At 48.2% G+C, this 17,415-nt stretch overlaps 1 protein-coding gene across 1 annotated transcript in view; it reads right to left on the reverse strand.

The window, feature by feature from the left end:
• SPTBN5 (spectrin beta, non-erythrocytic 5) overlaps positions 1-17,415 on the reverse strand; it is a 93,930-nt gene that overhangs the window by 60,013 nt on the left and 16,502 nt on the right. Inside the window, 15 exon segments of the mRNA XM_078151642.1 lie at positions 37-182; positions 721-856; positions 2,259-2,416; positions 2,683-2,799; positions 3,753-3,953; positions 4,576-4,762; positions 6,250-6,476; positions 6,769-6,933; positions 7,977-8,147; positions 11,157-11,256; positions 11,757-11,896; positions 12,719-12,959; positions 13,984-14,271; positions 15,099-15,341; positions 16,386-16,516. Of these exon segments, the coding sequence (XP_078007768.1) occupies positions 37-182; positions 721-856; positions 2,259-2,416; positions 2,683-2,799; positions 3,753-3,953; positions 4,576-4,762; positions 6,250-6,476; positions 6,769-6,933; positions 7,977-8,147; positions 11,157-11,256; positions 11,757-11,896; positions 12,719-12,959; positions 13,984-14,271; positions 15,099-15,341; positions 16,386-16,516 (2,651 nt within the window).

A 17,415-nucleotide genomic window follows, 5' to 3' on the forward strand; every position in this document is an offset into this window, starting at 1 on the left:
TGCCCATTTCTCAGTCTTGGCCAGCTGGCTACTCACTGTAGTTCCTGCTGCCTCTGGCGGATCTCTGGGGTGGCACTGTGCCGGCCCTCCAGCAGGGTCTCTGCTAGCTGTTGGCAGGATGCCACTTGCCTTCCACCTGTCTCCACCTGGTGCTGAAACAGCTCATACTTGGCCCGGAGGTGCTGAGGTGGGAAGGACAGGTGGAGAGAGGTCACCTTCCGTTCATGGGGTCAGTGATTTAGAGCTGGGAGGCATCTTAAAGGACACTAAGTCCAACCCCTTCATTCTACAAATGAGGAAATAGACCATGCTATTTGTGCATACCACTGTGCCACACTGTCCTCCTTAAATGCATCCTCAGGCCCCAGACTGGGAAGTCGGCATAGCCCATACAACCCCTCAGGATCCTTAGATGAGTACACTTAAGTGGGAGGCCAAGAACTTGGGGGTGCCAGAGGGTAGGAGACCAAAGACTAGAGAGCAGGGGCCTACGGGAAGTCTGGCCAGGGGATGGGGCTCCCCCAAAGCTGTCTTACTTCCTCTCCTTTCTCTGCCCTGATTACTGGGCTCCAATCTCTCCATAAAGGACACGTCCAGTCTTTCTCCACAAAGCAGAGCTGGGGACCACTAGCCTTCCGGGACATGACTGCTCTCACACTCTCCAAGGGGTTTCCCTTCCCTTGTCATCACCCAACCTTGGGCATGCCCCTTTTCCCTCACCAGCACACGTGTGTAGTCTTCTCCTGGGTCGTCCTCACCACTGGCCACCTGTTTCTGCCTGGCCAGCCAGCCCTGTAGCTCCTCAGCCTCCTGGATGAACTCGTGCAGCCTCAGCTCCTCCTCCAGCCGATGGCCTCTGTGGTTACCCCCCCACCCCCGGCCCATCAGAGGTCAGCCCTGCAGTGGCCAACTGGCCTTAGCCGGGGAGGGTGATAACTAAATGGCTGGATGAGACATGGGCACATAGGAGGAAACTGTGTGCGTGTGTGTGTGTGTGTGTGTGTGTGTGTGTGTGTGTGTGTGTGTGTGTGTATGAGTGCAGATGAATTGTATATCACAGCATAATAGATTTAGCAACAATCGTAACAATAGCTAGTATTTATATAATTATTTAGGGGGAGGAGGCAATTGGGGTTAAGTGACTTGCCCAGGGTCACACAGCTAGTAAGTGTCTGCAGCCAGATCTGAATTCAGGTCCTCTTGACTCCAGGGCTAGTGTGTGTGTGTGTGTGTGTGTGTGTGTGTATACACACACACATATATATGTAATATTTTGAAGTTTGCAATACTTTACATGTGTTCTCTCATATTTTATATATATGTATACATATATACATATATATGTATACATATATAAAGTCATTTGGTTCTCACAACAACTCTGTGAGGTAATGGCTATTCTTATCCCCATTTTACAGATGAGGAAACGAGGCACGTTGAGTGACTTGCCCAGGGTCACACAGCTAAATTAATGAACAAAGTGGGACTTGAACTCAGGTCTTCCTAACACCAAATCCAGCACTGTATCTACTGGACCACCAAACGTCATCTTCATTTAGTCCAACCTCCTCATTTTATGTATGAGAAAACTGTGGCTCAGACAAGTCAAGTGACTTGTCCAAAATCACACACCTTGTAAGTGGTGGAGGAAGGATTTGAACCCAGGCCCTCTGACTCTGAAGCTGGTGTACCACAATGGCTCCCCCTACAGGTGGGGGAATAAGAGGATAACTGGGAGTGGGGATAGGAGCAAAGAAGGTGATCATAGGTCCCTGCTTGGGCAGTACCTCCCCTCAGTGGAAGAGGAAAAGAGCATTTTTTTTTTCCTAAAAAGAGTAAAAGACTTTCTTTTAGGGACCTATCTCTTTCCCAACATATCTGGAGGGGACCACGGTTCAAGGTGGTATTACTAAGTGGTGCAGTGGGTGCCGGGCCTGGCATCAGGAAAACCTGAATTCAAATCCAGCCTCAAATTCTTACTAACTGTGTGACCCTGGGCAAGTCACTTAGCCTCTGTCTGTCTCAGCTTCTTCATCTGTAAAATGGGAATAAGAATAGTGCCTGCCTTCCAGGGTTGTTGTGAGGATCAAATGAGATCATAATTGGAGAGCCCATGGCGCCTGTCACATAGTAAGTACTGCGTAAATGTTAGCTGTTATTGTTATTACTGCTAGAGGAATGGCCTGGCCCCAAGCAGGCTCCACTTTGCCCGGCTAGGGGAAGAAGGTTGCAGAGCATCTGTGGTCTGGGGCTCTCACCTTGTGGTTGCCAGTTCCTTCAGCTCCTGAAGCTGGTTTTGTAGCCTTCCAGGAGGCACGGGGATCTCATTAGGGGACCCGGGGCTCGTGAGGGTTTGTGCCGTCTGGACGAGTTCGGCTACAAAGCTCCCATAGAGGGCTAGCTCCTGTTCTAGGACCTGTAGACATGGGTTGGATGTAAGAGCCTGTGTTAGTACAGGGTTGGATACTTAGGAAGGGATGAGTAGGAAAATCACTCTTTCATTCATTCAGCAATCATTTACTGAGTACCCATATGGGAGATTCTAGGGATCTGCTTCTTCTGGGAGAATTATTGTGACGTGATTTTAAAAGTCAGAGCACAAAATTCCCTGTTCTCTTACCCTCATCGCACCCCATGAAGCAGTCTGGGATTGTACTTAGCAAGCTTTGTGGGGGAAAGTACCTTATGTTTCTTGATGAGGGTGATGGTGGCCAACTGGTCCTTGCCATAGTCTTGACTGTTCACTAACGGCCGCTTCTCGCCCAACCAGCCTTCCAAGTCTGATACGTCGAGCAAGTACTGCCAGGAGAGATGTGGTCAGCTAGGGTACTCCCAAGGCGCCATCTTGCTTTGGTCCTAGAATGCTGCTTCACCACTCCCTCTTGTGTCTACCACCACCAGGATGCTTACAAGTGGCATCTGCTCCCTGATGCTCATGATTTTTACATTCCTGTGCCAACCTTTATGAACCTGGTTCTTGTTCCCACCTTCTCAGGAGCCATGGAATCTTGGATTTAGAGTTAGAAGGAACCTCAGAGGCCATTATGGGGTAGAGATCCTCCATCTCCTCTCCCCAATTTTGAAAATGAAGAGACTAAGACACAGAGAGATTAAGTGCCTTGCCCAGGGTCACATGGCTAATACATAAGGGAAGTTGAGCAGCACAATGGATAGAGCACTGGGTTTGGAATCAGGAAGACTCATCTTTGTGAGTTCAAATACAACCTCAGACACTTATTAGCTGTGTGACCCTGTGCCAGTCACTTAACCCTGTTTGCCTCAGTTTCCTCATCTGTATAAATGAGCCAGGGAAGGAAATGGCAGAGTACTCCAGTATCTTTGCCAAGAAAACCCCAAATGGGGCCACAAAGAGTGGGACATGAAAAATGACTGAACAATAATGAACTTCCACACCATGGGACACCTTACTAAAGGCAAGCCTGACCTCTACCAGTCCTACAGACTCGCTCCACATACCACCGCTTCCCCCAAGAACGAAAGGACAGCAAAAGCACGTTGACCCATCTTCACTGTTATTATTATTGCTTATATAATTATTGAAGGGAAGTGTGGGAGAGTGAATAGAGTGCCAGGCTTGGAGTCAGACAGACTTAGCTCTGACACTTCCTTGCCATTGCACAAGCCACGACGAGTCACTTGACCCTTTCCAAAGCCTGTGATGCCTCCACTCTTGGGATCTGTTCCTGGACCTTTGAGTGACCTGCTCCCCCCCCCCATTCCTTGTTTCATACCTGATGGAAGGCAATAGAGCGCTGTAGCCGCCTGGCCCGCCCCTCGCAGGCCTCGTTTAGCTCTAGCCAGCAACTCTCCAGCTTCTGGCACCGTTCCGTGATGTCCTGTGCAGAAGGGTGCCCGCAGGCTGCCATGCTCTGCCCAGATCCCAGCACCTTCTGCATTTGGACCTGGTGAGCCTTCACCTCTGCCTGAAGCTCCTTGGGACAGAATCAAACATGAGCTTAAGGGGAAAATGAGGACCCTCTGGGGCTAAACCTTGTGCTCAAGAGTGTCCAGAACCCAGGATGAGGATGGCAATTACTATTAATAATTAATTAGTCTTTATAATAATCATCATAATAATAATAAACAACCAGCATTTGCAGTGATCTTTAAGGTCTGTGAAGTGCTTTCCATATGTTAATTCATTTAATCATCACAGAAACCCTGGGAAGTAGGTGCCATTATTATTATCCCCATTTTACAGGTGAGATAACCGAGGCACAGAGAGAGTAAATAACTTGCCCAGGGTCACACGGCTAGTCTGTGTCTCAGGCAGAATTTGAACTCAGGTCTTTCTGACTATAAGCCCCGAGCTATCTCCCGCCCTGTACTACCTAGCTGGCCTCGTTCACATTGGGGTTGGAAGCAACCATCCCACCAAGAATCTTGACATCAGAGCAGCTGGAAGTGGGGATGCTGGAAGGATCCAACCACCAGGGTAGGTCTCTGGAGAGCTTAGAGAATCAGGGGTCTGGGAGCAGAGGGTTGCCGGGGTGTGGGGAGTGAAGTGGCTGGGGTTCAAAGGACCGAGGAGGGATGGAGCAGGGTCAGAGTCACCTTGTGCTTGTACAGAAGCCTCTGGGCTGCATCCAGGGACCTGCCGCAGGTGGCAGAGCTGGCACCGGGCATGCGCTCCTTCACCCAGCTGATTTCCAGACCTTGCAGGTGGTAGAATTGATGAAGCTCCACCGAAGCCTGCAGCTGCTGCCCGCGTGCTGCCAGCGGCCCCTGAAGAGCCTGAAACCTGGGTTAAGGGAGGAGAGAGGGAACAGGGGAATGGACAGTCCTTTCCTCCCCCTGGCAAGGTCAAGAATGAAGATCAAAGATGGTGCTGGGCACCATGAATCAGTAGTTGGCATGCTTTGGGCTGCTTCTGCCGAGTCTTGATTCATAGAGTAATAATAATGGCAACGATGATAGTTAACATTTATAGAGGGCTTATTATGAACCAGGTACTGTGCTAAGCACTTTACAATTGTCAGCTCATTTGATCTTCTCAACAACCATGGAGGTAAGTGCTGTAGTTTTACAGATAAGGCAACTGAGGAAAATAGAGGTTAAGTGACTTGCTCAAGGTCACATAGCTAGTGTCTGAGATGAGTCTTGAACTCAGTTCTTCCTGACTCCAGGTCTGACCATGCTAACCATTGTACCACCCACCCCAGGATGGCATAGTGGATAGGGGACTGAACTTGGAGTCAGGAAGACCTAGGTTCAAATCCCACTTAGCTGTGTGACCCTAGGAAAGTCCCTTAACCTTTCTGTGCCTCAGTTTCCTTATATGGAAAATAGGGGTGATAATGCTTACATTACCTACTTCGCAGGGCTGTTTTGAAGAAAGCATGTTGTAAATCTTGATATGCTGTAGAAATAGGAGTTATTGGCTTAGTAGGTAGGGTACTGGACTTGCAGTCAGGAAGACCTTGGTTCGAATGTCACCTCAGACACTTAACTAGTTATATAGCCCCAGCCAAGTCATTTGATTACTCTGGGTGTCAGTTTGTCTATGAATAAAATGAAGGGGTTAGACTCAGTGGCTGCTAGGGTCCGTTCCAGTGCTAAACCATGGCCTGAGAGCACTAACTGGGTTTATCCCTCCCAGTTCCCCCAAATTGGATCCCAAATGGCTTCCATCCTGAAAGAGTGAGCTTCCAGGCTAACAGCCAACAAGAAAAAGAATTTTGGATAAACTCAGGTATGAGCTGGTGACACCTTCCTGCCCTTTCTAGGAAGAGCACAACTCAGAAGTTACCTGTGCAGTGTGGGGAATACAGTGCTTGACTTGGAGCCAGGAACCCGAGTTCAAATTCTACCTGAGACATTGACCAGCTATATGACCTTGGGAGTCTCTCAGCCTCGGTTTCCTTACGTATGAGGGGATTGTATTCAGTGACCTCTAGCTCTAATGAGAATAGCCCACATTGACACAGCACATTAAGGTTTGCACAGCACTTTGCAAATATCTCATTTGAACCTCACAACAACCTTGGGAGGCAGGCACTATTATTATTCCCATTTTACAGATGAGGAAAGAAAGGCTGCAAGAGACTCGCTTAGTATCACACAGCTACTAAGTGTCTGAGGCAGGGTTTAGACTCAGGTCTTTGTGACTCCAGGTACAACAGTCTATCCACCGTCCCACCTGGCTGCCTCTAATTCTAGGATTCTATGCGGTAGAGAACAGGCGTATGGGGGAGCAGGGAGAAGGAGGAAAGCCGGCAGGAAGCCCACCTTTGGAGATATTTCTGTGTCTCATCCAGGATGGTCTGGGAGTCAAAGTGATTGGTGGCAACACTTCGGGCCCGGGTAACAATGGTGCTCATCTTATCTGCCAGCTCTTGGCTCTCACTTTCCAATCTCTTGTGCTTCATTTGTAGCTCTCGGCTGGAGCGGAGGTCTTCACCAGTCTCTGCGCTCTGCAGCCCCCATTCCATCTGCTCCATTTTATCTTTGGCTTCCTACGGGCAGGTGAGAGGTACCTCATCAGGACAGACGAATGCAAGGAATGGATGGAGTGATCCTGGCTGAATTCAATTGGTTCTTACCTGGCAAAGGGTTGAATGTTCGGCTGGTACTGAGCTAATTAGAGCTGAGCACAGTGTGATGCACTGAAGCGCTCAATAAACATTGCACTTGCTCGGATTGTCCACACCCATTCTACTATAGACTGCTCCTTTCCTGAGTAGCCCCTCTCACCCCTCTCCTGCTTCTTATTTTCTCTGACTCCCTGCCCTCCCAGCTGCGGCTGACCTGCAGCAGCTCCATGAGCTGCTCCTGTTGTCCTGCCTGTCGCAGCTTATCTCCATGTTCTGCCATTTTGTGATTCAGCTCCTCCCATTTTTTCTCCAGGGTCCGTAGCTTTGCTTGAATGTCAACCAGGGCATCATGCTTGGTATCTAGAAGCTTGTTTCCAAGCTGCAGTAGAGGCAAAAGACCCAGATAGGTGGGAGGGGGTGGTGGTTATTCTTGAGCTGGGGTAGCTAGTTTGACCCTCAGTGGGCCAGGCACTGGAAACCCTTAGGATTGGATGGGGCCAGCACCCAAGGATAGGTGGAATTTTTTTTTTTTGGCTAGGCAATGAGGTTAAGTGACTTGCCCAGGGTCACACAGCTAGTAAGCGTTATGTGTCTGAGGCCGGATTTAAACTCAGGTCTTCCTGAATCCAAGGCCAGTGCTCTATCCACTGCACCACCTAGCTGCCCCATAGGTGGAAATTTTTTAGGATGGAAAGGCTGGGGAAGACCTATGGATCTGGGCTTGCTGCAATTTAGCTCATTCCATGGACTGGGGCAGCTACCCTCTGAAGCTGTGGGATAGAGTGGGAAGTCCAGACAAAGTTAAGGATGGTGGCTATAATAACTCACATTTATATAGCCCTTTAAAGTTTCTCAAATGTTTTCCTCATAGCAACTCTATGAGGTAGATAATACTAATAATAAGTATTATTATCCCCATTTCATAGATGAAGGAACTGAGGCTCTGAGTTGCCTGCCCAGGTCATGTGGTTAATTAAATATCAGAGGCAGGATTTGAACACAAGTCTCCAGCATGTTTTCACCTAAGCCACACGGCCTCCCCAGGACTGCTGTAGCAAGTGTTACGTTAGACATCAGAGTGCATTTCAGGTCTGTGTGATTAGGGATTTGGAGCACATCAGTTAGGGATGTTGTTAATATTTTTTAAGGAAAGAGATGACAGTTACCTTTATGAGCTCCTTCAAGTCCTACCCAGAGGCCAGGGGGTAGATTGATGGCTAAAGGAGATCAAGGTGGGAGTTGGGGGGGGGGTTGGCATTTTGCCAATTTCAGAGCTCCTGAGGCTCCCCTGGGGAGATGTGGGTCAATCACTGGGTGTGTGTCTTGGGGGCTTCCACTGAGATTTCATTTGAGTTATTGAAAACAAGTTAGCAATGGCTCAGCCCCCTCAGGGAGACTTCACTCAGTTTCCTGATCTCCCACCTGCCGTAGCTGCTCAACCCTTGGCTGGTTTGCCAGGACCTCACTCTCAGCCGCCTCATGTCTTTTGAGTTTGCGGAGAACAATGCCAGGCTCTCGGTATGATTCATCTGCAGCGATCAAATATTTCTCCTCCATCCACAGCATCATCTCGGCCACATCCTGGCTCCATTCCTGCCCAGGAGAACCACCAGGGAAGCTATGAGTCTCATGGCCCCAGAAGTTAGGGCAGGTAGGCTGGGGACGTCCAAGGAAAGTGTGTTGGGGGAAGGTCTGTGGGTAAGGGAAAGGCCTAAGGGATTATTCTGCACATGCAGAGGTTGGGGAGAGGGAACAGGCCCCAGTCCCAATAACTCTGATGTGCTTATTCCGCCCTGGAGAGCAGAAGCAGACAGAATGAGAGCTCATAGCATTATGCATTTAGAAATGCAAGGGACCCTAGATTCCACGTAATACAACTCCCTCATTTTACAGATGAGGTTAAAAAACTTGCTTAAGGCCACAAAAGTAGTTTATAGTAGGGCCAAATCTACCATTTGTCCACTATACCACAAACAGGAAAGGGAAGAAGGGAGGAAAGGCAGGGCCACTGCCTTGGGCTGGGCCTTAAAGCACCTATTAAGGTCTCTAAGATAAGGAGAATCCCATTACTATTTACCTCAGTATTCCTACCCACACATAGGAGTTTTCTCTAAGCTCCTATGGCAAAAGGTATAACTGAGGTCAGTGATGTTCTTCTTGATTATTTTCCATGTGTCTTATCTCTCCAGTTGGCTCCTATGTTCCTTGAGGGCAGAGACATCGTGGTAGGTGGGAAAGAGGCATGGGGGGGGACCCGTTATGGGAAGGAAGGTGGTTGCTGTTCAGTTCCATTTGACTCTCTGTGACCCCATTTGGGGGTTCCTTGGCAAAGATACTGGAGTGGTTTGCCATTTCCTTCTCTGGGTCATTTTACAGATGAGGAAACTGAGGCAAATGGGTTTAAGTTATTTGCCCAGGGTCACACAGCTAAATAAGTTTCCGAGGCATATTTGAACCCAGGAAGATGAGTCTTCCTGACTCCAGGCCCTGCACTCTATCTACTGCACCATCTGGCTACCTCCAGGAGTAAGGTAGCTCTTTGATACTTGAGTTTGAGCATATCTTGGAGAAAGTGAGGCTGATGACTTTGTGCAGCGCTGCCTCGCTTAAACCCAAATCACTTGCAAGGCAAGACAACGCCCTTGTGAAGTCATTGGTCCTCTTTGAGAAAAGAGGAAGAGGGAGGAGGAGGAGGGGAAGGAGAAGAAGGAGGAGGGGAAGGGGGAGGAAGGGGGGAGGAGGAAGAGGGGGATGAGGGGGAGGGGAGGAAGAGGAAAAGAAACCACAACAGCCACCACCTTGACCAAACTGGGGGTAGGGATTGGGAAGGGTCGGGTGGGACAAACAATAGGCCCTCAAGCTGTAGGTGATTCACTAGGCATCTACCTAGAAGCCTGTTGTCCTGCCCAGAATCTATTAGGGCTGTACTTAAGATTGGGAGACCTTTGAGTTCCCTTCCAACTGTGGACCTGTGCGTCTCTGTTCTTATACTTGGGCCCAGAAAATTGACTTCATGAGTTTAAAAAAAAAAAAAAGATGAGACCTAGCTAGACAGGATTTCTTGTGAGAAGTGGCTTAGTAGATAGCAGGCGCAGTATGAGTCAGCATGGACACACGTGCAGAAAGGCTGAGGTGATCTTTGGCTACATGGAGAAACACAGCCTCCAGAATGAGTGTTGTTAGAGCATATCTGGAGTGTTGTGGTCAGCTCTGGATGTCACACTTTAGGAAAGGTATTGACAAGCTGGAAGTCTTAGAGGGCAACCAAGGTGGTGAGAGGACTGGAGATCACGCCACGTGAGGCTAGGCTGAAGGAAGTGGAGATGCTTCTCCTGGAGAAGAGACTATTTAGGGGTGATGGTAGCATGATAGGACTACTGGCCTGCCTGACTGGCCTCTTCTCACTCCAGTCTATCCTCCATTCAGCTGCCAAAGTGATTTTCCTAAAGCTCACATCTGACTCTGTCGCCCTCCTCCTCAATAAACTCCAATGGTCCCCTATTACCTCCAGGATCAAATATGAAATTCTCTGTTTGGTTTCTAAAGCTCTTCATAAGCCGGCCCCTTCCTACTTTTCCAGTCTTACAGGTCACTCCCTATGACATAGTCTACAATCCAGTGACACTGGCGTTCTCGATGTTCCTTTAACAATTGACTCCATTTCTTGACTCCCTGCCTTTTCGATGGCCATCTTCCATGCTCTCCCTTTTGTCTTCAACTCCTGGCTTCCTCCAAGTCTCAGCTAAAATCCTACCTCCTGCAGGTCTTTGATTGTCCTCCATACTGGCACCTTTCCTCTGAGAATACATCCAATTTACCCTGAATACATTTCGTATGTACATAGTTGCTTGTATGTTGTTTCCACCATTCGAATATGAACTCTTGGAGGGCAGGGACTATTTTTGTCTTTCTTTGTATTCCTAGTGCTTAGTACAGCGTCTGACACATAATAGATACTTAATAAATGTTTTAAATTTGATTTGACTATTTGAAGGGCTGCCTCGTGGAAGAGAGCAGAGCTAAGGAACAGGGAATGAGTGGAAGATTCAGAGAACATAGCAGCTCAATAGTAGGAATTTTTTTTTTTTACTGAAAACCAGATCCACAAAATCTTCTGCCAACCTCTCCATCTCCACAGGGGATAAAAGTGGGAAGTTCATTACTGCAAGCATGGATAACATGAATCCCCATTAGACTGGTGCTCAGTAGGAGTGAGCTGTTTGAACTCCAGTATGTCCAATGTTTTGAGTTTATTCTGCAAACTGTGCCTCCTTTGATAAGACAAATGGAAACCTGCGATTTTCTGGTAGCTTGGGCTAATAGTCCTTGGGTAAATGACTTGTCCAAGGTCACACAGCTAAGGGTTATCCCAAAGTGGAATGGGCTGTTTTTCCCCTCACTGCAGGCAGAGGCTGGATGCCCCCTTGTCAGGGATGTGGATTTGTGTTCAGGTATGGGTTGAATTATATGGCTTTTGTATTCTGAGATCCTCCATGACTCTGTTCCATCTGCCCTAGGATCACCTCTATGGTTAATCTTCAGAGATGCCCCCCAATAATGAAATATGGCTCTCCAACGCCATGCCAAGGGTCCCACGCTTACCTGTAACTGGAGGGAAGTCAGCAGCTGCTTCTTCCTTTGTTTACTCATCTCTTGGAGTTTGGTCCATCGATCCTGGCTATTTGCTATCCTTTCTCTGATCCTGAGAATGGGGAATTCTGGGTGATTGCTATATTCTGCTCCTGTCCTCACCCAGAAATCAGAACTCAAACACACCCCAATGTTGTTGCTGTTGTTTAGGAGATTACTTGTGTCTGTCTCTCCGTGACCCCATTTGGGGTTTTCTTAGCAAAGATCCTACCATTTCCTTTTCCACCTCATTTTGCAGATGAGGAAACTGAGGCAAACAGGGTTAAGTGACCTGCCCAGGGTCACACAGCTAGTGTGTGCCAGATTTGAATTCAGGTCTTCCTGACTCCAGACCCCAAGCTTTATCCACTGTGCCACCTAGCTGCCCCATACCACACATACTAGCAGTTGCCTAGTAAATGCTTGTTAATTGAAATCCTGATTGTCGCTCTGGCCCCTTTCTCTCCCCTGGTTTGAGCTCCTCCTACCTTCACCAAGACACCCCAGGCAAGATGGCAGAGAAGGCGAGGAAGACATATACCCTGACCCTGAAGGTCCAGACTCCAAACTTACATGTGGGTAGCAAAATGTTGGCTCTCTGTCAGCCTCTCCCCGTGGGACCTCAGGCTCTCCGCGCGTGGACCCAGTGTCTCTAGCAGATGGTCAAATTCCCGGTGTCGTTGCAACAAATTCTGCACATCTCCTACATCCTCCTGGGGACACAGACATAGTGCTACTTCCACGTCCCAGGAAGGGAGACATTGTCCACCAATTCTACTCTCCACCCCTCTAAGCGACAAACACAAGGAATCTCTTTTTTTTTCCCCTGAAGCCTGATGCTGCAGTTTCAGACCTAGAACTTGGGTTCGAGCCCCTGCTCTGCCATTCTTTAGTGTGTGACCCTGGACAAAGTCACTTAACTTCTTTGGGACTCAGTTTTCTCATCTGTAAAATGAGACTGATAACTTCTCATGCTGCTTTCCTTGCGGGGTTGTTGTGAGAATGAAATGAGATAATGTTATCTAGAACATTTTTTGAGGCAATTGGGGTTAAGTGACTTGTCAAGGGTCACACAGCTAGTAAGTGTCTAAGGTCAAATTTGAACTCAGGCCCTCCTGACTCCAAGGCTGATGCTCTATCTACCACTATGCCACCTAACTGCCCCTTAGAGAATTTTGAAAATCATAAACAGATAGGGGATCAGTACTGGACCTATGATTTCACTGGCATAAATGAACTCCCAGAGGAAAAAAGTTCTTCTCCCAATGCCAGCAATCATCTTTTCTGCAACACATAGTCTTAGAGAATTGTCTAGAGCACTGAGAAGTTAATTAACTTGCCTAGGGTCACACAACCAGCATGAGTCAGAGGCAGCATGAACCCAGTTCATGAGGCCAGTTCACCATTTGCTATGTCATGGTACCTTCAAATCACACATGTGAACAATTATCCTGATCCCGCAGTTCTCAGAATCAGTCCCCCAGCACCCCCAGCTCCATATCCCAAAGTGGTTTGCCCCAGGCTCAACTGTGTACCCCAAGGCTGTCCAGTCGAAGGAATGCTTCATGGTTGGCACAGGTAGCACTGAAGCCGTCGGCTTCCCGAACAAACATCTGTAGCTCCAGCCCCTGCTGCAGCCGCCGATGGCACCGCTCCCATGCCGCGTCCACTCCACGGGCCTGCTGACCCAGCTGCTTCAGTGCATTGGCCACCGCTTGGGAATCCTGGGCTTCCAAGCTGGCTAGCTGCTGGCCTTGAGCCTCCAGCTGTCTCATCCTGTCCAGGGGAAGCAATAACAGGTAGAGCCCTAATCAGCTCCTCTTCTTCTCCCCTGCTCCCCAATCTAATTAATTCTCATATCTTTGATACTGGAAATATCTTGTTACCCTCCACCAGGAAGGAAGAATTCAGGATATCCTCACGTGTCTTATCTATATTAATATTCTAATGCAGAGGTGTCGAACTCGTGGCCCACAGACCAATGCAGACAGAACCAGATTAAAATGCAATTGGGAAATATTTACAAAATAAATAAAAATACAATGGAGCACAGACAATTTTAAAATGGGGTTTTCTAAGTCAATATCCAGCTCCTTGGTGCTTATGCATGGTTTACTGGCTACCATTTCCCTGCTCTTTTGAGTAGTAACTCTCCTCCGAGAACCACCTAAACTTTAGGAAAGACCCTAGCTATGATTCACCTCACTCATTGCTTGGACTTTATCTCCCAAATCCTCTTTCTTCTTGACTTCCAGTACCCTCCCTTTGTCTATCTGTATGCCTACTATCTGTTTGTCTATCTACTATTTGTCTATCTACTATCTGTCTGTTTACTCTTCTTCTATCTGTCTATCTACTCACCCTTTGTCTGTCTGTCTGTCTACCTACCTGTCATCACACAGCCAGCAAGGGTCAGAGGTGGGATTTGAACACAGGCCTTAGTGACTCTGGGTACATCCCATCTGCCATGCTACCACTAAAACAAATTAAAGCATATTCAGGCTTTGTTATATTTATAGTGGTGGATACACTAGGCCAATGGGACGGTCCATTTAACTCCTGGAGGTAGAATTTGGGACATAGGATGACTTTGGAGAGCTGAGGGATTACCATGGGATTGTTCCACTTTGCCCTAAGTCCTTGGGCTGTGCTGCTGCAGACCAGAGTGCCTTAGACCTCTCAGGAGGCCCAGAGCAGACCCTATGTACTTTGCTTTGAGGGGTCTCATATTGAGCCTCCTCAGAAACATGGCTCCCTGTGCTCCCCACCTCCATCCTCCCCCTCCCTAGGCTACCCCTACCTCTCTTGCTGGACATGGATCTCTTCCAGCAGGCCTCTGTGCTCCTCCAGAAGGTGCTTGGCCGAGGCCACGTCCACTCCCATCTCCTTGCCATCTAGCTGGGACTTCATGCCCTCTGCCCATAGCAGCAGCTGCCGACTCTCCCTCAGGAAGCTGTGCCCTGCCTGGGCCTGGGCCTGGGCCTGAGCCATCTGGGCAGCTCGCTCCTGCACTTGCTTTAGCAGGGCCTGTAGGGTCTCTACTCGTTCCCGCAGTATTGGGCTCTCCATAGGACTTGTCTCTTCAATCCTGCGGGCATAGGGTATCCTGGTTGCCTTGGAAGGACTGGAAATATCTCAGGAACTCTGTATCAACACCCTCCCCACCTTCCGCTGGGTAAAGCTGTTCCCCACTCTACCACCACCCCAACACACACTGGCACCACCATCCCCAAATCCTTTCTGGTTAAGCCTATGGTGATGAGTCTACTCAAAAAGAAAATGTTTCTGTCTCTTCCAAGGATCCCTCATTATGCTTGGGGTAGGGGCAGCAAAAATTTCCCATAAACCTTTCAACTCTCCACTCCCCACCAATCTTCCTCAACCCTTTCCCCACCTCCTCCCCCATCTCTACTTCTGTCTTCTTAATTATTATTTTTTTTATTGGTCCTGTGATTCCACTGGTGTTCTGATTCCAGTGAGGAGGCTTCCTCTAGTTCATCACAACCTAGGGTTTTAGAGAGTTACCTGGGGCACTGAGAAGTTAAATTGCTTGTCCAGGCTCACACAGCTGGTTATGTATCAGAGGCATGATTTGAACCCCAAGTCTTTCTCATTCAAAGTATGGTAGTCTATCCACTATACCATGATGCCTTTCTATACATTGGATTTATGCCTGGACTTGGTAGTTTTTTAAAATCAATTTTATCAGTAATTTGTAGTTTTAGCAAGTTGCCTGAGGCACTGAAGGTTTGAATGGCTTGTTTGGAGGTTTTATGGAGACAGTGTGTCTCAGAGGCAGGCCTTCCTGACTCTCTCGCTGGTCCTCTGTCCACTACACTGATCTCTTTCTCTCCTTCTCTAGACACCCACTAGTCCTCGTGCCTCCTCCAGAACCCTGCTGGGCCCAGGCCCTACCTGGTCACCACACTGACGAGGTAGCAGATTTTGCGCTCCAGCACCAAGATCTCATGCTGGGTTGACTGCAGGGAACGTCGACAGCTGCCCACGGAGTCCACTGGCCTCATAGATTCTAGCTTCACCATAATATCCTGAAGCTGGTTCTGGGTGGGTCCACACTCCTGCAGGAAGCTGTGCACATCTGCCATGCTTGCCAGATGTGATCCCTTCTCCTCCTTCAGTGCCTCCAGCTGCTCCCATCTATCCAGAGAACAGAGAGCAGCACTCAGCCTGGCTGAGACATCTTGCCCTCCCCTGCCTCCTGGACAGGCCCCATTCACCCAGAGGTTACCAAGCCAACCTTCCTATCTCAAGTCTAACAGGGCTATCCTTTGCTCTAGCCTACCACTGGTGTCCTCAAACCCTGGGTCTATCCAAGGACCCCTGTATTCTGTCTCAGTCTTAGAACTTCTCTCTTAAGTGCCTTGAGATGGCTCCATTTTTTGTCTTTGTAATCCAGCATCTGGCACATAAGAGGCACTTGAAAAAAGCTTGTTGATTGATTGATTTTTCTCTCTTCTCTCTGTTTTATTGATATCCCTTGTTTTTATACCATATTCATTTCCAAATGTGTCCCTCCCCACATCCCCTGCCCAGCAAACATTGCCTCATAACAATGAATTAAAAAAAAAAAAGTTCAGCAAAACCAACTGACCCATTAATCCAGGGGTGTGGAACCTATGGCCTTGAGTCCACATGTGGCTTTCTAGGTCCTTGGGTGCCTAGGCCTTTTGACTGAGTCTAAGTTTTACAGAACAAATCTTAATCCTTAGACTGGTGCTGCCCCTCCCCCCCCACCCCCCCCAGAGTTCAGTAAATCTTTTCTGATGGACAGAAGAGACCTAAATCAATGATTGGCTAAATAAATCTTTTTATTAACAAATCCTTTTATTAAGGAGATTTGTTCTGTGAAGTTTGGATTCAGTCAAAGGGCCATACTTGAGGACCTAGAGGGCCACATGTGGCCTTGAGGCTGCAGGTTCTACACCCCTAGATTAATCTAACACAATGACCTCATCTGATAGTATATGCAACATTGCACACCCATAGTCCCCCACTTCTCCAATAAAAGGAAGAGGATACATTTTCTCATCTCACCCAGGGCCAAGCTTAGCAGTTACAGTTCCATAGGTTTGTTGTTTTATTCCAGATCTTTTACCCCACCCCAGGGATCAAAGTAAACAAAGCATCAAAGACACCTACTTTTTTCCCCCTTCTCACTTTGAATTTTCACTCTAGTCTTACCTCCCGCCCAGTTCCTGTTGCCACTGCTGGATCTTGGCTGTGTGATCAGGAATTCTCTGCCTCAGTTTTTCTGCTGAACTGCTGATCTCTGCCAAGTGTCCTTTCCCCACAGCCAGAGCAGTGAGGAAATTCTGAGTGAGGGGAGAGCAATGGGTGAGGGCAGAGGGGGTGTTCTGAATGTGTTCTTCTTCCTCATCCTTAGCCCTACAGCCCCCATCTCCAACCCCAGGAAAATAGAGAGAACTTCTAATTCTGCTTCTCCTTGGTGATAATGGGGATGGCACCTGAACCCCCTAAAAGTCCCAGAAACTTTCCCACACAACCCAGTCCCTAAACCCAGATCTCTGGCGTTTGCCTGAGATACCTGGCCCTTCCCAGTCAATAATCCTTTAAACTGACCTTTCATTGTGGCCCTCATTGTCTGTACCTGGCCCCACCCCAGGCTATTCACCATTCCTTAATCCCATCCAGATCTTCCTACAGTCTTTCGGGATAAAAGTGTCCATCCTGCCACCATTACATTGCTCAGATTCTTAAAATCTGACCCACTTGTATGGGCATCACAATTAACACAGACTCACTAGGAATCTTGCCCACCCTAACTAGTGTTTTAATAAACTACATGGACTGAAAGGAGGCTTGAGTGGTCGAATTCTTTTGAGGCAGATCTGTGCCCTTTGCCCTTGAATTTCAGGGTCCCCAAGATCCCTAGACTACAACAGTGATACCTCAGTCCTTCAGTCATTTTTCAGTCATGTCCTACTCTTTGTGACACTATCTGGCATTTTCTTGGCAGAGATACTGGAGTGGTTTGCCATTTCCTTCTCCAGCTCATTATGCAGATGGGGAAATTAAGGCAAATAAAGTCACACAGCCAGTAAGTGTCTGAGGCTAGATGTGAACTCAGGAAGATGAGTCTTCCTGACTCCAGGCATGGCACTTTATCCACTGACACTTCAGTCCTACCCCTTCCTGGAGAGGCCAGAGACATTGTTTCAGAGCCCATGAATTGGGTCCCTGAAGGAGTGAA

The sequence above is a fragment of the Phascolarctos cinereus genome, unplaced genomic scaffold, assembly GCF_003287225.1.
Source record: "Phascolarctos cinereus isolate Bilbo 61053 unplaced genomic scaffold, phaCin_HiC Scaffold_3;HRSCAF=262, whole genome shotgun sequence".
Classification (NCBI taxonomy): domain Eukaryota; kingdom Metazoa; phylum Chordata; class Mammalia; order Diprotodontia; family Phascolarctidae; genus Phascolarctos; species Phascolarctos cinereus.